The 21,495-nt window shown below is 40.0% G+C and overlaps 1 protein-coding gene across 43 annotated transcripts in view; it reads left to right on the forward strand.

Annotated features, from left to right (window-relative positions):
* LOC1274388 (calcium-activated potassium channel slowpoke) overlaps positions 1–21,495 on the forward strand; it is a 69,585-nt gene that overhangs the window by 6,620 nt on the left and 41,470 nt on the right. For 19 of the 43 annotated variants that reach the window (XM_061646208.1, XM_061646219.1, XM_061646202.1 and 16 more), the window contains exons 3-7: positions 2,403–2,561; positions 2,738–2,849; positions 3,095–3,246; positions 6,356–6,523; positions 19,527–19,618. In XM_061646208.1, coding sequence (XP_061502192.1) covers positions 2,403–2,561; positions 2,738–2,849; positions 3,095–3,246; positions 6,356–6,523; positions 19,527–19,618 — 683 coding nt within the window. Of the gene's footprint in view, positions 1–2,402; positions 2,562–2,737; positions 2,850–3,094; positions 3,247–6,355; positions 6,524–9,416; positions 9,509–12,186; positions 12,279–19,526; positions 19,619–21,495 lie in introns of all 43 variants that reach the window. The other 24 variants (XM_061646207.1, XM_061646248.1, XM_061646206.1 and 21 more) reach the window with 3 other exon arrangements.

Consider the following 21,495-nt stretch of genomic DNA (forward strand, 5'->3'; position numbering starts at 1 on the left):
AATTGAAGAGTGAGTGCGGCTCTATCCATACACAGCCGCACACACACACACACACACACTCGGTCAGATTGCATTTTGCGAAGGAATGAAAGGAACGGAATGGTGGGAAAGCAACCAGAGCAATCTAATTAAGCATGAGATTGATTTATTGAACATCTAATTGCCGCCGATTGCAGGGCGCAGGGCAGTTTCTCTAAGGGAGGGTTGGAAGCATTTGTTGTTGTTGTTGTTGTTGTTGTTGTTATTATTATATTGAACCCAATGTCAGGTGAGCCGGCCAATGTACAATTGCCATGCTCTCTATTTTTCTCTTACTATCTCTCTCGCACTTTCGCTGTATCATACAGTTCATTGACAGAGGATAGTTTGCTGGCAAAGGGGGGAGAGGCTTTACATAACCTTATCGGTGGCCTTGCGGTAATGTGAGCGATATGCATATTAGTTTGTGTGTGTGTTGTGCTTGTCTAGAATCGTTTGAAACATCAGAGTGGTATAACCTTTTTCAAGCGTCGTGTAGACGGTGTGTTGTTTGAAACGCCGTCTTGTGCCGGACTTTGGGTTTGAGGGTTTATTTTTAAGCAGGGAATTTAAATGTGTTACCTTCGCAGGCTCAGCAAAGCAATATGCAGCAATAATATGTAAACGCTTTTGAATGTATCTAGAAAAGAAGGGCCTGTATGTACAAAACTACCAACAAACATCAAGATGGGATCATCGGAATGGTGAAGAGTTTAAGACAATTCTACACACACATTGTGAAGCAATACCCGTTCGTCTAATTTTGCCAAACAATGGTACAATGCAGTCGTCGTCACTAGGCTTTAGAGAGTACTTGCGGTAATTGTCTGCTCTTACTCTCTTTCGCTGTCTATTCATCTCTCTCTCTTTCTCTTTCTTTCTTTCACACAATGTATGGTACCGTACAATAAGCCAAGAGAAAACAATATGAAATTTAGAAAGGCATAACCGGTCCACACACCTACCCCTCACCAATGCAGGAAGAAAAGTGGGCGAGCAAACGCTCCATTTAGGTCACGATTTTGTCGGCCGCCCCCTTTTTCCCGCGCCAAGCGCGGTGCTGTGACTGTGGGACCTGCCAACTAGTACGACTGGCAGCACAGAAAGCCTCCTCCGTTAAATGTTGTCTATTTTTAAGCCCGCAGCACACATACATTTGCCCTCCTTCCCTTCCACCCTTCCCCACCGCGTTGCGCTTTTGTACTCGTACCTCCCCTCCTGTCCGGGATTTTAAAGGTTGTTATTTTCCGTTTCGGTGCGCCTTCTTGCATGAGGCACGTGAAAATAATTGGTCCTGGGCATGATATTGGCTAGTGGAGTGGATAAAAATGGCAACTAGCGCACTCTTTTCGCCCGAATTCAGCGAGGCCATCGCCATATATATATAGGGCGCGATGCTTAGATTGTTTCGCTTGCGGTGATTGTTAGTAGAAGCGACATTAAATTGTACTTACCTCCAACCCCTTTCGGTGTGGGACCGACGGTGGATGAAAGGGGAAGACGTAGGTGGCCATAAAAGATCACCCTCGCTTCGTAAAATGGATCTATGCAAAAAAAAAACCGCATACGAGGTGGTACGAGAAAGGGGTGCCATATGTTGACACGGTGACGTGGTATGTTGTGTGCACACTTACCAGTTCGGAAATGTCCGTCAACCGCGATTAGACAACAGGTGTGTGCCGTCAGTGGTAGCAAATGTTGCAGTTTATCGACAGGAATGCTGGCAGATTTCGCGTTGATCGCGCGATTTAAAGGCTGTTTGAGTTGTAGATAAATTATGCAATTATACATACCTCCCAGCTTCTGGCTATTGCTGAAATAAAGAAATTATTCATCCCAACGGGGTGTAACTAGGATAAACCCTAAATCCCTTTTCCTGAAAAGAAAAAAATAAAAATTATTTGGACTGAAGGAATAACGATGATGGTAATTTGATGTAATATTAGATAAATAAAAGGGTTCGGATGTTCCGCACACAATGCGTTTTCTCGCGAGAATTACGTGCCCCATATCGGATGCCATACTGTGTACCATTTAAGCCGCATTGTTGACACGCATTGCGTTTCCTGCATGGTGTGAAATGAACAAGTGGCTGTAACGACTTATTTTGATAGCATCATCCGTTTTTGGACTTGCGTGCTTGCAGTTCCAGGTAAATGGAGACACCTGGTACTTCACACCGCATGGAAGCGCCCGGTACTTCACACCAGCTGGATCCTTTTCTGTAGCCAAACGCGTGCATGCGCTTTACTGAATGACTGATAGGGGAAACAACGTTAATAACTGATGATGAGTCGGGAGTGGAGTTTAATTTATGCATTTAACTAGCATGTGTACCAGCCATTTGAACCGTCTGCTTTGCTTCTTTCTCTTCTGTCTCGCAGGTTGTGCTCGTGTTTATTCTCAGTATCGCCTCGCTCATCATTTACTTCATCGATGCGTCTAACGAAGAGGTGGAAAGGTGTCAAAAATGGAGCAACAACATTACGCAGCAAATCGACCTAGCATTCAACATATTTTTTATGGTTTACTTTTTTATACGGGTAAGCGCAAGGCAACAAACAAAGCAACACCGTTGTACCTACTGATTGACGGGCTGCAGATTACACCCACTGCCTGACGCATGACGTCTTGCGTGGGGAAGCCGTTCCTATTGCGTACTGTGGTTATTTTACTGGTTCTTGTGTTTGTTTGTGTGTGCTCTTTCTTTCTTTTGCAGTTCATAGCGGCATCGGATAAACTTTGGTTCATGCTGGAGATGTACAGTTTTGTAGATTACTTTACGATACCCCCGTCCTTTGTATCCATATACCTTGACCGGACATGGATTGGTAAGTATTTGCACGTTCCGGCCTGCCAAGTTGCGAAGTAAAAGCAACACCCAACACGAATACACACAAAAAAACAGTTCTATTTATAAGCAAATATCGAGTCTACTAATCTTTCTTGTTTGCGAATCCGTACTTCTTACTTTACTGTATCTTGCCAATCCTCCTACGGCTTTCGTTCGCTTTACTTTACCCCTTTCCCTTCTGTTTTTCCTTCGCTTTCTCTTCTTGTTTTTTTCTCGTTTTAGGGTTACGTTTCCTACGAGCGCTGCGTCTTATGACTGTTCCAGACATATTACAATATTTAAATATACTTAAAACATCTAGTTCAATACGTTTGGCACAATTAGTATCAATTTTTATATCAGTGTGGTTGACAGCTGCTGGAATTATTCATCTGGTGAGTATATACATTGGTGTGGTCGTACCTATGTGTCCATTTTGTTCAAACCAAAAAAAAAAAACAAACTTGTAACGAATAGCGTTCATGTTTCCTGCAAGCGCGCTAATGATAAATACGATTGACATGCGTAGAGCGTGATTGTGCGGGCGTGCCCTACCAGCTGGCCGCCGAAGCCGCGCGTTGTAGTTTTCCAACACAGCGAAAATAATTTGATTTGTTAATTATTTCCATGCGTGTCTGTATGTGTGTCTGTGTGTACATATAAAGTTTGTAACAAAAGTCTGTTGCATTTTGAAAAATTAGGCCAGTAGTTGATTCGCCATTAACTTCTATCCCTCGGAAGCGTACAAAATCGGTACTCGCAACCCCGCGTGGTTGTGTAGCGTAGCGTAGTAGAGATGAAAAAAAAAAATCAATTGCGCGATCGGATACAGTCAAGCGAAGCAATATGCATCGTAGAATATGCATGTCTACGTCCCACGTTTACCAAGTACCATGTGTTCCAAATGCTGGAAAGCCTGCACAAGAAACAGCATAGTAGCAATTATTATGCTGTAAAATTATGCCAAACGCCTTGAAAGCTGTCTTTAAGCATATGCCAGCCAGTGTTGGTTGGTAAATATTCGTAATGCCCTTCGTTCTATCTCAACAATTGCGATGAGGTTGAGTAAGTATGATTGCGATTGGACAAATGATTATGCTAAACCGCTCGTACCAGAGAGAAGCAGAGAATAAGTTTTCGAGCGTTGTCAAAAGTTATGCAATTCGCGCTTGCTCCGCACACTGCAGAACACGGCCAACATTCTTACATATTGTTTACTCATCTACACACACCCATACACACACACACCCATCCATCAAACACACATTCACTGATACGCGGCATCGTGAATTGGCATAAATTTTGGCAACGTGTGTCGAGATGAAGGGGTGCTGCGTGCGTAATGCATAATGCTTGCTGCGCGCAGCACGTTTTTAGCATAATTATGTTTCCGTTTTACGCGAATGTGTATCGTCACATTCGGTGGTGAGTATCGTTCCACTTTTACGTCCATTCTACTATACTTGAATATCAGTAGTTGAATTTTTTGAAGCGAATGATTTGCAAACGTTTTTTCATTATTCGGTCTTTTATCGATTCGAAAGCGAAAACACCTATGCAATACCTATACCAAAAATACAAAAAAAAAAAAAAAAACATACAAACAATTACCAACAACTGCAGCTCTTTTCCATTCAGCTTTTTAGAACATACGATTTTGTTTCTTATTTGATGTATGGCAGCAATCTGAGAATGCTCGAAAGTCAAAAGTGCAAACAAAATCAATAAAACGTTAAAAGCATTACGCCGATACGCAAAAATATCCTTTTTTTTTCTTTAAACCGTTTGATACCTTCGCTTGTTTTGTTTTTCGTTTCCATTTTGCTTCTCAAATGAAAATGAGACAGCTTTTCCCTTTTGTGCATTATAAGAGACAAACAGCAATCGCCTCCAAAAAAACTCCCCCTCAATTGCATATTCACGCCCAAGTATCAAGTTTACGTTCAATCGATCTGGTATTAGTGTATGTATCCTATTTGTATGAGTATGTATATGTTTTTTTGTTGCAACATTTTTGCGAGTGTAGCTTAGGATGCCGATTCTAAGGAAGACAACTGATGCCACGCGAAATTGCCGATTATTTCGTAGATTTTGATTGCTACTTACTACGATTAGTAAAAATTGTAATGCAGCAGCCCTGATCACTGCACAGTTTTCATTCAATCGTCGAGTAAACATGCGTTTCCAATTGTAATTTATTTTTTAAATCGTTTGAAAGCACCACCGTTTTATTTTTATTTTTTTTAAGTGAAAACAAATTTATTCCGCTCTCCATCTGTAAAAACATGACCTAATCTGGTTTAAATGTTATGATTTTACGGTTTTTTGTTTATGAAATGTGCTTAATGCAGCGTAGCGCAAATAATTACGTTGAAATCATGCAAAAACTTTGCCCGGTCTACAACAGATAACAACTCATATAAAAATTCGAACATTATATTTTGGTTCAAGCTTATCGGACATTCTCAACGTTCCATTATTTTCCTTACGTACATGCTTAAGCCAAATTTACTTGACCTCGAGATGAACATTTTATCCATAGTAAAACGCATAACCTTGCAGTTGTATGTTTTGAGCGCATGTCAACAGTGTATCGTATAATCGGAAATCATAAATGTATAAGTTGCCAGCCAAACTAGCCTCACCTAGAGGCTGTATTTTTTACATCTCTATTCTCATAAGTAGTATCGCGTTTTAATCTAAACATAAAAAAGCAACTGTAGCAGTATCCACATTCAGATGTATTTGTTTTTGTACTATCTTTCTATATATCACCATTGCATTTTGCACCCATTACATTTAAAATTCATACCTTTATGATTATGAAAGATATAATTAAAAAAAACTATCTTGTACGCGTATATTACACTTCCGTATAATCTAAACATACTTTACTGTTTTGTTTGTTTGTTAAACCAAATATGATTGTTCAACGCGTCTATGTTTTCAAGGTATTATAATTTGATAGAAAAGAATTTAAAAAGCAACATTCCGTCAGTAGTAGTGGCAGCAGCAGCATTTGGAGTAGGGCAATCAATTACTTCAAAATGGTGCAGTGCGTATGTGTAAGCAATTGAAGCTACAGCCCATCTGGTTGATCATACCAGCGGCAGTCGTTTTGTAGTAATTGGTGTCTAACTCTGTCGCATCCGATATCGTGGCAATGCTGTTACATTTAAGTTCCCCCCCCCCCCTCTGTTTTGTGTTTGTTTTGGCGACCTTTTGGCGAATTGTTTAGTTCCAGCCTATGTTCCAATGCATTTTTATACCATTACCCATTAATGTTACGTTCCACACACTATCATCACCCACCACGCTCTTGAGTCGTTCTAGCCCTCGTTACAGCTTGCTACCGACCAGCATAACTAATTGATTTTTTTTCTTATTTCTTTCTCTCTTTCTCTCTTTCTCTTTCTCTTCGTTTTCGTTTTTCCTTTTTTGGAAACGATTACGTTCTCTCTCTCTCTCTCTCTCTCTCTCTTTTTCCCCCACTTTCACATACAGCTGGAAAACTCTGGCGATCCACTAGAGTTCAATAATCCGCAACAGCTCTCATATTGGACATGTGTATATTTTCTCATTGTCACCATGTCAACAGTAGGTTATGGCGACGTTTACTGTGAAACGGTTCTCGGACGAACTTTTTTAGTATTCTTTTTACTTGTTGGCTTGGTAAGTGATCTTTTCATTTTCTCTACGCTCTCTTTCTCGCTGTCCCCATTTATCTAGTGTGCTCTTCTCTGCTCCGTGTTGTCGTTCTTCGCGTACGTTTGAGCAAGCATTTCGACAAAAAAAAAACACACACACATTATTTCAGCGCTTGTTGGGGCGCTGATGGACACTTGCAGAATGAATTTACTCTGAGTGGAAAATGCTGTTGTTCACGCCCATTCAATGCAACATTGTGCGAAGACGGTGCGGTGAAAAGCGGATAAACAATCGTGCCATGGGTAGCGGCCAAAAACTGTATAAACATAAACAAAACGCGTCCAAACGTTCCCAATGGTTCCGTCGTTCTTGGAAACCCAATATCAGTGTAAACGGACAGTGCTGGTAGTTAGTGTGGGTACTATTCGCAGCGAAGAGAACATCAGCTGCGTACGCAACATGGCAGACTAGCAGGACAAATTTATCAAGTGGGAAATGAAAAAAAGAAAAAAAAAAACAAAAACCGAACCAAAACTAACTAAACGCAGCAAGCAAAACTTAGATCCAAAAAAAAAACAATTCTCCCCACACTTATCGCTACCCTTTGTTGCCCGCGTGTTGAACGCATCCTAAATTTCCTTAGCTAATAATGTTTCCGTTGTATTAGTATTTGCTATGTGCTTGTTTTTACTTTTGCGTATCTTATACTTTGGTGTCAGCGTATGTGTGCTAGGACGTTGCGGAAAGCTTAAGGATTGTGTTGAGGAAACTATGCTCCATAGCTTTTCGGGGGTGCCTTGCTGGGAGAGAAGGTGCAAAGTGTATACTCCGGACGGGACATTTCTTCGCACATGCGCAAACTTTCAGTACGGGGAAAAAAGGGCAGCATTCAGTACGTGCTTTCGCTACTGTGCTGTGGCGCTTTGTCGGACTGGAAAACGGATGAACCGCCCGCAAAGCTGTCGAGCTTGATTTGTTTCCGTTTTTTTTTCGTTTGCTGTTGTATAACCTACAACAGCTTTGCTTTTGGCAATAGTACGCACGCACAGTCGGTGGCAGGGAAAGACATTATCGATGAAACACGAGTGCACACCGAAGTGGAAAGTGCCACCGTTACTGTTCGGCCTGCAGGATAGAACAGCTTTCTTCGACCCATGTACGGAAGGCCGGTAACGTCGTCCTGTGGCATGATGTAACAATGCGCGCGGGAAGCAAACAAAGTGGTTCCTTTTTTTCCACATGCACAACGCAGATTCTTGGGCATCGAAGAAAGGTATCTTTCACACTGTGGGGATTTACTGAAAGAAAAACGGTTCAGGCCACCGAAACGGAAGACGAGACAGAACACGACGGCAGTTGCGCTAGATTCATCAGGAAAATGATCGCTTGTTAAAATCCGGCACTGGTTTTTCGCAAGCCAGCTATAAGACAAAACAAAACAAAAACCAAGTAAAAACCAACCCTCAAAACCACGCCTGCCTTCCGTGCTCCCCAGGATTTGCCATGTCTTGCCTTTGCATTTCGCATAGATGATGATGTGCGCCGCTTGCTGCCATGCGGAGATAGATTTTATTTTCGGGCGCGCTTATTAATTCCGCATCGGACTGTGGACGAGCAACGCGCTCGTGGCGCAATGTGGACGCGTGCTCGGATGGTGTGATTTGTTTTTTTTTGCTTGAAAGTAGTAATGTTACTATTGTGTTGCAATTTTATTTTGAGACGTTTTGTGTTTGTATTTTCGGTCAAAAATTTGGAAGTGACGACCATTTTCGTATTCGTTTTGGAATCATAATACTAAGAAAGCTTCATTTTTCTTACATGAATATACCGTTTAGTGAGTACAGTCGTTTTATTTAACTTTTCTAAAAAAACTGTAATATTACATGTTTTTGTTTTTTTTTGTAACATTTTGCTTCCGTTGTTAATTCCACAATCGTTAGTGAAATGGTTCATCGAACGCCAATACATTCTGGATTTGGAATAAGGTTATTAAAAACGCGTTCATATGATTTATTTTACTCAACAAAACAGAACCTATGACCAACAAAAAATCCATATTCCTTCAAAGCCAATGACGCAAAAAACTCACCGAAAAAAATGACCAACACACTCATCTCATCATGTTATACGTATCTCACCTTGTTTGCATGCCTTAGAGCGCACCATCGCTTTTAAATTTGAGGATACGACATCGCATTTTAAGCCCGGGTGACGGTCGACGGGGCTGGGCAACCAGGAAGGCAACAGTTCGATTGAGCCGACAGGATGCTAGCGCTGACCTTTGAGCGTATTATTTTTGCATGCAAAGCGTTTATGCTGGCTGCCGCATAATATAACGTAGCGATTGTTTGTTTTGTTGGTTAACATTCCGGCTTTCCGTTCTCTCGTTTTGTTTTCCCGTCTGCGATCCCGATCGACTAGTGAACCGTTTCTGTTTGCGTTACGTGCTCGGTTAGGTGCTTAGGGGAGCGTTCTGGGGTTGCTTTTGCTCGCCAATCGGTCGGTCAATCTAGCGCACAAACATCTTCATGCCTGCTGTATCGTACTAGCGATGCTGTCGATCTGGCAATCCTAAGCGGAACTGCAGCCTTTCGGTGGCGAGGTGAATGCTCTCTTAATTAGGTTCTGTTACAGTGGATTGCATTGAAGTGTTGGGGCACCCTTCGTGGGCTCCATCTAGGGCGGACAGCAAATACAATGTTTTTGGAAACTGTGGTGGCTTTATTTTCTTCGCGATTGTTCGTGTAAATGTTAGCGCCTGTTTGTCGCTAAGCGGAAGGAAATGTGGAACGTAAAAGAGAACAAATCACTACACCCCTTCACACCCCTTCGCTACTTGTTTTAGTTTAATTTTTCTTTAAACCTCACCCACTCAAATACTACAGACAAATCATTGAAGTTCAATTGACTCTTTTAGGCAATGTTTGCCAGCAGTATCCCCGAAATTATTGAACTTGTTGGTAGCGGTTCTAAGTACGGCGGTGAGCTAAAGCGCGAGCAAGGAAAAAGGTAGTTGAAGCGAATGCCTGTTTATAGCAAACAAGCAAACAAACAAAACTTCCATTTTGTTATTTCGTTAATTGTGCTATAACTATTATTCGATGTTATGTTGTTCCTTCTATATAATACACCCATATCGGTTGCCCACGATTCAGTTGCTCTCTCTCTCTCTTTTCTCTCGCTCTGATCCGCTCCATTTCTCACCTTCCCACTCTCTATTCCGCTGCGTACTCTCCATCCAGCCATTTACGACAACGAGCCTATCCAGTCCACCCACCCACCCACTCTCCGTCCGTTATATGCTCTGAGTTATGTGCACTCTGTTTTCTACCGTTTCCTGCTCGTTTTACTGAGTTTTCAATTACTGTTGTTCCCATGTAATTTTTTGATTTCGTTTTAATGTGTTTTTGCGTTTTTTTTTACCTCATACGGCGACAGTTGGCCGTCGTCGTCGTTGTTGTCGTCGTCGTTGTTGTCGTCGTCATCGCCATTCCTTTCGCTGAAAATTGTGTTTGGAATGAAGAGTATCATTTATGTGTGCGCCACGTGGCACTGCGTGTTTGTGAGTGTGCTTGTCTGCGTGCGGTGGCAGTGTTTCACGCCGCCACACCGGCAGGACCCGGCTGTGATGAGTGCGGCTGGTCAGTTTGATTGTGCTGTGTTGCTTTAGTGCTATCCTTCTGCAAACTAGTGCAAACCTTCCAACAGTGACGGCAGCTGTTCGTGTGCTATCAAAAGCTTCCAGCTTTCATACTTCTTATAATCCTGTTGTGCCCGTTTCATATAGCAACGTTTCTCTTTAACACTACTTTTTTGATCCGTTTGATCCGGTTGCGAGACGAGCATTGACAGCAAAAACAAACTAGTAAAATGTTGGTACATTTCCCCCATCGCCGATAAGCGCACTATTTTTAAGCGGTGTATAGTAATTGAAAAAAGCAACTAAATACTAATGAGAGTGTAGGACTAACAGTACGGATAACATATTTTGAAAGTATCGATAGAGCTAAGAAGAATTGTAAAGCAGCTCGTGTGCAAAGATTAACAGGAACCATTTGTGGTTTAGTCTGTTCAGCTGCTTCTCCCTCTGCGATAAACAATGACGGATCCGTTAGTATAAATAATGCAAATTTATCATAGGTCTCTTCATTTGCAAGCGATTATCATTTGAGCACCACTGAAATAATCGATTTGATGAAACATCCTATTTTCTGTCGGTACCGTGCCTAGCGAAATAATTGTAATAATGTAATTTAGATCTTCCTGGAAAACTGGAAATGATTAAATTATTTAATCTCTTAGTTAAATTATTCATTTCACAAGTCGCTGAATGTTCACAGGCTGTTATATCAAATCGATGATTTCAATTGCTGTTGCCGTTTCAATGTTTCGGTTCAATACGCTACGATATGATAGAAATGCGAAACCACTAGCCTTGTTCACACGTGTCAGAAGTGACATTATCAACTTTTAGAAGTACAAGCTTTTCAGTAGTGTGGCTCCTAGATATATATATCTATATATAAATATATGATACGTTTGTTTTGTTGTTCGATTCACGGTTACGTTTTTCCCCCTTACTATTAAAATTAAACTAATCATTCTACAAAGCGTAGCTAATAATGAGTCTCTCGATGTTTCGGTCTTACCTTTTTTTTCTTTGTAACACATTCTAGAGTTTAATCATTGTTGCATCAGGTTTGACACTATTCCGTTGGTTTGTTTCGTTCTCTTTAGTACTGCATCCAGTTTCACTCCGGAATTTCGTTACGCATTCCTTTCTCATTCTTGTAACATACTTGTTAGAACGGCAAGCAAAGGATCTCCGATGCTCGTAATATTTACTGTGGTTTTTTTTTCGCCTAATTTTGAACCATTTAATTTTGAATGTTGTTTTACATTGTAGAGAGCTTGCAAAGCATAACATAACAACACCAAACGTTGTCATTGTCTTTTCTAATCAGCTGAGCAACAGATTGCAGCGCGTTGAGAAAACAGTAGAACCGTTACCATGTTGTGCCGTAGGCATCTGTCTAAGAGAGGAGATGATGAGCAAGCACACATAGCTGCCGATAGTCGTGATGTTTTCGAATCAGGACTAAGGTTTCTTTTTCAAATCTGAAATAATTGCATTCCAACACACCATCGCGTGCGTGTTTTTTGTTTCGTGTTCTGTCCATAAGCGAGGGGAAGTACGCATAGTAGATAAGTGTTACGTTGAAGTGCGAAAGCGTGGAGAGCAAAGTAAGTGCTACTGATGCGGGCAGTCTGCGGAAAATAAGCCTGGTGAAATACAAGAAACAGTTAAACTAACCACTAAAACAATATAAACCATAAAACAGCAAGCGACAAAGTGTCCAGAAGGGTGGTACATAAGCTGTCTCGTACGATCTGCCGCAAGGGTTGGTCTATGTGAAACATCGCTGAACGAAATCTGAACGTACGGAGCAACTACAACCGTGTCGTAATATGGTAATCCAAAAAACCAACTTGAGTGGCTAAGTAGAGCCGCAAACGGGGTGCGAAGGTGACGTTTTCACAAGCTAATGAGGGGACGGGTGAGGGAAGACTAAGCGCTCCACCGAACCATGTTACATCTGCGTTCGAAACCAAAGCAAACACTCTGACTGACGTGCTGATTAATCTGTACCTGTGTGCGTGATACTATTCCTTATACTCCCGTATAGGCGGTGTTCGCTAGTTGGATTCCGGAGATCACAGAGTTAGCAGCACAGCGGAATAAGTACGGCGGCAAATACACTAAGGATGTTAGAAGAAGGTACACGACCGAGTACCGAGTTGATCTAAGTTTACATCGGTTTTTTTTTGAAAGTTTTCCTTGTTGGTTTCCATGTTTCCGTTTTTTATTTAGTTGTTTTACTTTCTTTCTTTTCTTTATGGTTTGGTTTCCGTTTGATTCGATTGATATAGTGTTACGATTATGCGTTTCGTTTGCTATTATTTTCATTAAACTTATGATTTTCCTTACAATAGATCAATTACTTTCTAGTATGGGGTTTGGACTAGTTTTGACGAATCAATCCGTATGATGATACATGCATAATTACTCCCGTACTCGAAAGTTTTCTAATGATTAGAAACGAAAAGCAACAAATCTACCTTTTGCGTACTCTAAACGGATTTAAAACACTCACAATCACACTCCTTTTTTGCTCCTTTGTCATAGATTTTCTTTTTTAATTTATCAGTTTCTCTAGTTGAGCATACTTTTTTATTAAAACTGTAGAAAAATGTGTTGCTTGCTGCGTAGTATGTCTACTAAAATTGTGTAGAAATTAGAGGAAACTTCTATGCAAGCAACATACGTTTCTTATCGAATGTAAAAAGCACGATCGAAGCTATAATAATGGAGTTTGGTTGGATGAAGGTTTGAAAGTGTTTGAAGACTAAGTACCTTGTAAAAATAAAAGGTACTTCATTTTATTGCCGGTCATACCTTGCGTCAGTTTTTTTTTTGTAATTGTCACATTTTTATCATATGCTTTGATTTGATAGAAACAAATCTAACTGAAATGTATTATTTTAGTTCGATTGTGCTTCAGCGCTAACGTTTGGCATTATGTTTAACATTCTAACCAGTGACAATTGATCCTATCCTTCTAAAGGCAAACTTTGTTATTATTTCCGCACACTCAATCGCGATTAAACACGCTTTGAACCAGTTTGTTGTAGAAAGAAGAAGAAGAAACCATGGCTCACCGAAAGCTAAAATGAAACCTGACCAAAAAAGAAACACGTCTAAAGCAAACCTCCGGCTCACAATTGTACGTCTCGTGTACTGTAAACGGAGGAAAGAAAACCAATAACACAATCCCGAGGCGACAGTTCTAGTTCATTCCGATTTCTTTTCTTCAATTAACTCGTTTTGTCTCAATTAGATCAACCATACACGGCAAAAGGCATTGGTTTCTTGGTGGCATGTATTTCGGCTCATTTCGCGACTGGCCTATTGTTGGTGCTGCTACACGTTAAAATCTCCGCCCTCACACTCACAATCCCATACTCTCTTTCCTTTTTGCACCTTTATTTTGCATTTGTTTTATGTTGCTAGCCGGATAGGCAATATCCAATGGCGCTCGGCCCAACATAAACAGAATCCATTTCTTGGCGGCATCGTCTCAGCGCTATGCACATTATGTGCCCAGTTTGTGGCATTAGGATATGATCAATTGTTATCAACTTTTGCATCTACAGTAGTATTGATGCATTATCTTGAAACAAACAAGAAAAAAAACTGATACTAGGCACTTATTCTGCATAGGTACTGTAAAAGTAGTGCAGATAATCGATGACTCTCGAAAGGCAACAAATAATATTCAATTTGATTCGACGTTTATCATCTAGAGGTCACACATTGAGCAACTGATTCGTTGCCTTCATCACCATTTTTCGATGATGTTTTGCTGTATTTTTATTTTTACTAATAAAGTAATATAATGATTATATGCATGATACTACGGAAGTTTCAGTTTTCTGCCTTGAGAAGCAGCTAAAGTTGTGTACAAAACGACCGATGCAACAGGTCGAACAGTTTATCGAATACCAAAGCATTCAATTTTAAAAGTTCTATTGTCTATTGCTTTTTAGCTAACCAGAATCCATTGCGCTTTTGCTAAACATCATAGCAGATGCTTTATGAATCTCATTCCCATGGCTTTCAATATTTCAATAATATTTTGATAGGTTAAAAGCAGTGCTATTTGCCTGAAAATAAACAAAACACTGAAATTTGACCAACAGATACACATTCCCAAATGTTGCGATCGATCCTCTTTTACAAGAGCGAAAGTAAAACGTTTCGAATCCTTTGAGCGTTGCTTTGTTTCATATGTTCGTGAATTTTTACCTCTATTATGATGTTTGGTTTCCTTTTTTATGAATATTTTCAGTGGCCTCTTCTTTTGATTTCTAAACTTCTTCTGGAGCCGCTTCAAACCGACACATAGTTCGACGTAAAGCTGGTTCTCGCCCTTGCTTCCACGCTGTGTCAAAATGAAATTTCTTAAAAGCTTTTCATCATTTTCCAAAAGCAAATGACATTCCCGAAAGCACACAATGCGGTTGTGTGTCATGTTTTGTCATGTGCATCACGCTTTGAGAGAGTTGTCGTTTGTTGTTATGACCAAATTGTTATCGCGCATTCTTTTACCCGTCATCTAAACTCCTTTTTCCCTCACACACACCCCCTGAACAACGCTTCATTCACAATTTGCATCCCTCAAAAATAATACACAGTTTTCTGTTGACGATATGAACGAAATTTCAAGGAGAGTTTCCCATTATTGCAATCAAACGCGCGAACACCTTGTCCTTGTTTGGTGCGATCACCATTGCTCACCAGTCTCACGACCAACACAGGTTTGTGTGAGTGTTTCGTGAAGAGGGTAGACACCCATGCTTTCGCCAGAATAAAATCGCCAAAAATGTAAATGAAAGAGGAAAAGACAACCCCCGAAAGATGGAACAAGAGAGATATTTTTTTTTTTCAATTAAATTCTTTACAAAATTTCCTGTCAAGCTCCAGAACTCCCTGTCTGTGTGTGTTGTTAAAAGTGCGCACATACGACTCTTTCACGCGTGTTCTAATGGAATTGTCTATAAACATGGCAGATCCAGGAGCCACGCCACTAAATCGGCTTTTACTATTATTTGGGTTTTCTAGCTATATTTCCTTTCCGATCTGTATTGAATTGATACTGTAGAGTGAGAGACTTACTTAATAACATTTGGTTTTTCGTTTTTTCCCTCATAATTCCTACTACATATATTTACTACTACTACTACTATTAATACTACTACTACTTAGCCTACAATTATAAAATCTTTTTTCGGTTTCGTACAACTACCGCCTCTATAGATACTAATTTTGCACCGATTTTTTTTTGTTCTGCATTTTCCAAGATTCTTTTACTGCCATATACCGTTCCAATAATTCAATTAATTTTAGATCTAGCCGCTACAGCAAACAAAAAATTAACCAAAGTACCAAAAATAAAATCCAAACCCCTCCGGATGTTAAGTTTTCAGTACCTACCCCACACATATACCAGTAGCGCAAACGTTTGCAAACGGTTTGCACCTGTGTTCTTCTGTTATATTCCGGTTCGGTTCGGCCAAGATTTGAAATTTTGGTTCTAGTTGAAAAGTTAAACGCAAAAGCAATCTCTAGCAATCCATTTTTGTTTTGCGAACCTCCTCCTGTCGATGCCATTTCTTTGGAACCTTCTCTCCACCACTACCACTTTCTACCACTATCACAACCACCACCATGCTCTATTCACGTTTACTTTCACCGCTTTCCTGTTGAGACTTAGTCCAAATTTGGTATCCTGTTCGTTGTTTTCTTTTTCTGTTTTTAAACCATATCATCACTGCGGTTCGTAATTACAGATACTGGAATGACTGTTGAGAGATACAGTTGAGTAAATCAAGCAAAAATGCACCGCGTACCGCTTACTCAAAAACGGACTACCTACCCTCACGGTAAACTGGTTGCAATAGGGCCACTCTGCAATTACCAATCGTATTGATGAGACTTACACGTTGGTTTTTGGTGTATGATTTTTGCTGCCAACTATTGTCTACCTTTTTATCGGTTTTTCTTTTCACTTAATCCTACACCAGTTCCGGCCATCGCACACGCTGGCCATCTTTTTTTATAATAATTTTGTTTTACTGCAACTGTTGGGATGTTAACTAGCAAATGCCTATACATATTTCTCTCTGCTGTACAAATGGAGGGCCGGTAATTTTGTTTTGTTTTGGTTTTTTTCTTCTTCTCCTTCCCATTTTGTCCACCCTCTCGCCCACTGTAACCTAGCCTCTTGTGTTGTCGTGTTTCTTCACAGTTGTTTGTTTTACCATTTTTTACTGGATTTGTTTTTTCTTCCCTCTTTCTTGAATTCTTCTAGCATTATCTATTTACATACCAATTTAAAAAAAAAAACATTCATTTACTGTAGATAAAGATTTTTGCTTGCACAGCCTGTATGCCGCAGCCACGCATATTAGAGCAAAATTTTGATTGATGTTACCAGTTCCTTAACAAATCGATAGTTTTTTAACTACATCTGATCTGTCAACCTTAATTTTATCCATAATAGGAAAAGTGAGAATAAATCAAACGACCTACCCCGAAATTGCCTAAAATAAAAGAAAAGAAACCAGCTAACAAAATATGCATTCATAAAAATGCTTCTAATGGAACGATAATTAAACAACAACAACAAAAAACGTACAAGGGAAACGAATATCCTTCTGTGCATATGGATTGCGAAACAAATAGAGTGCTGGGCTAGACATGAGATATATATATACATTTTAGCTAGAGAGATTTCACTCGGTTAGGTCCTAGAAACACAATAACACATTACATCTCTGTCTCTCTCACACACGTACACACATATACATAAACACACAAACACACACACACACATCCACACACACCATCCACATATACACATACGCATACACGACTGGACTTGGTATCCTGTTCTAAGCGCTAGCAAATCATTTCGAACGAGTTTTGTTGTTATAATTAACATTATTTTCTATTCTGACCGGGTTTGTTTTTGGAAACATTGTGTATGAAAACTACACTGAACTTTTGTTCTCTTAGTTGACGATGGGTTAGAGAGGGAGCTGGAGAGAGGAAGAGCGCATTTGCTAGAGCTTCCTTGGCACGATTATTGTGCAGCACACTTTTTCCCTCGCTCGAACGATCGTTATTGTTTGCGTTTTGTTTGTGGAAATGGTCTTTTGAGAGTTGCCCGTAACTGGCCACACTGGTTTGATTTGATCGTAGTGTGTATGTGTGTGTCTGTGTGTACGTTGGCGAAGATTAGAAGTTTTGTATTAGAAACGGTTTTGTCTATTGATTTTCCCTGAACAACAACAACTATTACTACTATTACTACTACTAGTACTATCACCACAACCACCACCTAACGTCACACTGGTCAATGTGAAGTGAGGATCGTGTTAGTTGGATTTTGTTTTCTCTTCTTGTCACCATGCCACTTTCCCCAAAATTCCACCACCCGCTCAAAAAAACCAAACTATGTGTTAGTCCTAAGAAATCGAAGCCTAGTTTGTGTAACATTACTGTGCATTTGCACGTAGCCTTCAATTGGTGGAATTGGTGTCATCTATAATAACCAAGCAGCCTTCATTGAAGTGGCAAAATCTGTTCGGTATAGAATTGGCAAAGCCAACTGAAGGGGGTTTGGTTGATCGAACAGTAAGCAAAGTTAATTTTAAAAAAGAAGGTTAAGTTCACTAAATAACAGTAACTATTTTCCTGGAGGTAAAAACAAACTCCTTCTCCAAGGGTGCGAGACTCATGATGCAGTTTTCTTTGGATAGTAAATGAATCACAATTAACTCTCTATTTCGATCTCGGTATAACAAACGTAGGTGTTTGCTTTAGTTTTGTATTTCCGTTTATAGTCGAGTCATGTGTCACATTCTTCTAATTTCTATTTAAGTTTGTCCTTTTTGGCCGGCCCGGCTAGATAACGGTTGTGAGTTACCGGAAGCCGATCGATCACTAGACGACCGTTTCCTCGCTCCATTTTCTGTACTCCCTCTCCGTACACCCATTAGTTGCCATACGCGGTATGTAAGAATGTATGCACCTCTTTTAAACCCTTTTCCTTTCAAACTCCCAAACCTTCACATTACTATCCTAGACGGCCACGATCTCCTTAAAAACCTAGAGGAGTGTGTGAGTGAGTTGTTTTGTTTTAAGTAGCTTTATTCAATATGATACAAAATTTTCCTTTTCTATATTCCTTTGTTTGATTTGTACCTCCAATTTCTTACCAACATCGGCGGTGTGTGCTGCATTTGTGCTACCAAAGGGTATGCGAGTTACCGTACTGATGAACGCGTGTTTTGTAGAGCTGTGATTTACTGGAACCCGAGAAGAGCCTAGGGTATGGTTTAGCTTAAGCGGACGTGTACAACAATCACTCATTAGATTCAACCTGCCGACCTATCAGAAACGGGTTGTAAACTAAATGTCGATTGCATCAAGTGATCCTCGGTGCTGAAATCAATGAATTGCATATACACACATCTATATTACGTCCACAGTCTTATGCCACACATTTTGCAGGCACCTAAATTTAATAAGGCAATAGAAAAGCAACTGAGATTATACAAACGACACTGGCAGGAGAATCAGATGCACTAGGGGTGGGGTAGAATTTTCCGTTTCTCGTGTGTGTGTGTGTGCGTGTGTGATTTGGTTCTGCTGTCACCTTTAGTGAAGAACTGCCGGACGTATTAAGTGTTCGCCCTTCTTTTAACAACTCTTCATTTACTACCGTCTGTGTGTCAACGTAACAGCCCAAGTCTGAGTTTATACATGTTGTTTTTCCTTTCTTTTTTCTTTCCTACCATGGTCTCGGAAACCTACCTCTTCTTCTCTGTGGCATTGTGTGTCGAATTCTGCAATAAACTCAAACGAAAATAAACTATTGCCGAACGTCCCGCTGTATGGGTATCGCTGAAACGCTGCGAATGACTGCGAATAAATCAAACGTGAACAATAATGGCACACCGGCTATATCTAACGGTGACCTTAAAAATTAACTGCGATTCAATGTTAAAAAAATATATACAAACTAAACTAAACAAACAAACTACTGCAAATAATCCGGATGCCGGATTGGGGCCCTGTTTGTTCTAAATTTCCCATTTTCCATTTACGACCGAAACTGAACATACTGCACAAAACTGGAAAAATGGAATCTTCATGAACGCTCCTATATCTGATAAACACTACTTTAACTTCATTCGTAAAACACACTACCGGAATGGGTTACGTTGTTTAATTAAATTTTTTTACTACTTATCTTCTTATTCCCAATCAAAAACTGCACAACGACAAAAACCATCAAAACCAAAAAACTTCCGAACTAATTATCGATCAACACTCTACTACCACCTTAACAAAAAAAAAAAAATACCACACTTCCCGAAAATTGCTACAAAACTAAAGGCGATATTTGCAAGTTGTATACCAGAGATTATAGACTTGATCGGAACAAGACCCAAATATGGGGGAACACTGAAGAATGAACGGGGAAGAAGGTGAGATTCTACAAGAACCTACATCATTATAATCGTTCGCATTACCATTGTGCCACCGCCATCCATCCCACCCACCTTATATAGCATTTCATTGTTTCTTGTGTTGTTTGTTTTTCCTCCATCTTGCCTTCCGCACTATTTTGCGCTCCGTTTTGCTCCATTTTGCTCATTTGCCGTCCCAGTCAAGGCCCTCTCGCGCGATTTCTCGCGATTGGTCCCGCGATTTCTCCTGCTTGATTTTTTTGTTTGTTCAGCATTCCGAATTTCATTTCAATCAATCGATTCTGTTCCTTTTTTCATTTGCTCTATCGTCGGTTTCCTTCTCCACCATCAAGCAATTTATCAGCGTATAGTAATGTTCTGTTATTCTTAATCTTTTTAACTTCCTTCGTTTTTTTTCGTTTTATCATATCTGCTAGCTCTGCACATTTAACGTCTTTTTTGCCTTCTCTCTTTCTCTTACGTTTTGTTTTGTACATTGCTCTCAGCCTAACTGATCCTTAGGCGTTCCTTTGTATTTTTTATTGGTTTATCTCCCACCATCAGTCTCGTGCTGTGTTGGCTGTTTTGTCATGTGTCTCTGTTTGACAGTTTAGTGTATTGTTTACTCGTTGGCGTATACACGTTTTCTGTTGCTGCCTTCGTTTGTCTGTCATCTCCTCTGCTCCTTGCTCTTTTGTTAACTTCAAATCAAGACTATCCCACCTGTGTATGGTCAATGTTTGCTAAGTGTTCACTGTCCTTTACCAATATTGTGTTGATCATGCGTATATCTTGGTCTCTGAATGTCTCATAAGGATGGAATGTATTGATTATGGTTTTATGTTCAGTCTATCTGTTTCGTTAACTAGTGTTACAAAACCCATATGAACTTTTTTGGGGCTCCTTTTTCTGCCCCCTCCCCACACGATATTGTCTCTTTCGTTGGAATCTCTTTAGTATCGGCATAGCTATTTTGATGTCGGAAATTGCTCTTGAAAACTTTCATATCACCGTATAGACCGGTGTTTTTATAGCTCTTCTTGGTTTTAGTATACACATTCAATGCCTTTTTGTCCCATCTTCTGAGTGCTAACTGAACTGTGCACGCTTGTTTTGCAGTGAATTTTAAAATCCGATTCGTTTGATTTGTCTGTTTTGCTAATTTTTCGTTTTGATTACACACTAATCCATTTGCAAATCGATCATAATCGCAGCAATTGGTGCCTTTCAAAAAATAGCTTCTATGGGTTTTGCGAAGCACTTTGATTTGAGTTTGATGTTGTTTTTTTGTATTATTGCCTCAGTTCGCTGCGCAATGCATATGGCTTGTTTTTCGGTTTCATTTGTGTTGCGTATATTTTTTCTTCTTAATTATTTCAAGTGCCTGTTCGCACATCCACTTTTGTGTATGTGCAAACGATGGCATTCAATAGTACCACCATTTTTGTTGTCTTGTGTGTGCGTGTTTGTTTTTCTACTTATTTTTAGTTTGTTTTTGAACAATGTATGACATGGTTTCGTTTTTGTCTCGAATCTACCATTTGCTACAATTGGTTTCGCTACCTTTTTTGGGTTCTTTTTTCACATTCTCTATTTTTTCGAACGAACCTACATCGTATCCACACTAAACATGCCACTTTGGGATGCAACTATCATGAAGATAATCATTTAACAAGAAGAAAAAAAAGAAAAAGACAAACAAACGAACTGTGGGTGTTTTTACAAACTAAGGTATACTCTGGTGTTCAACTTCCCAAATAAATCGTCGTAGATTGTTAGCATTCAACTGTACCAATATTCGCATCACAGCAGAAGCATGACCAGATACGGTATGCTCGAGGGAAAGCGTACTGCTACACGTCTCCACGCGAGCGAGTGGTGTACAAGTATGAATT

Source organism: Anopheles gambiae, chromosome 2 (assembly GCF_943734735.2).
Source record: "Anopheles gambiae chromosome 2, idAnoGambNW_F1_1, whole genome shotgun sequence".
Taxonomy (NCBI): Eukaryota; Metazoa; Arthropoda; class Insecta; order Diptera; family Culicidae; genus Anopheles; species Anopheles gambiae.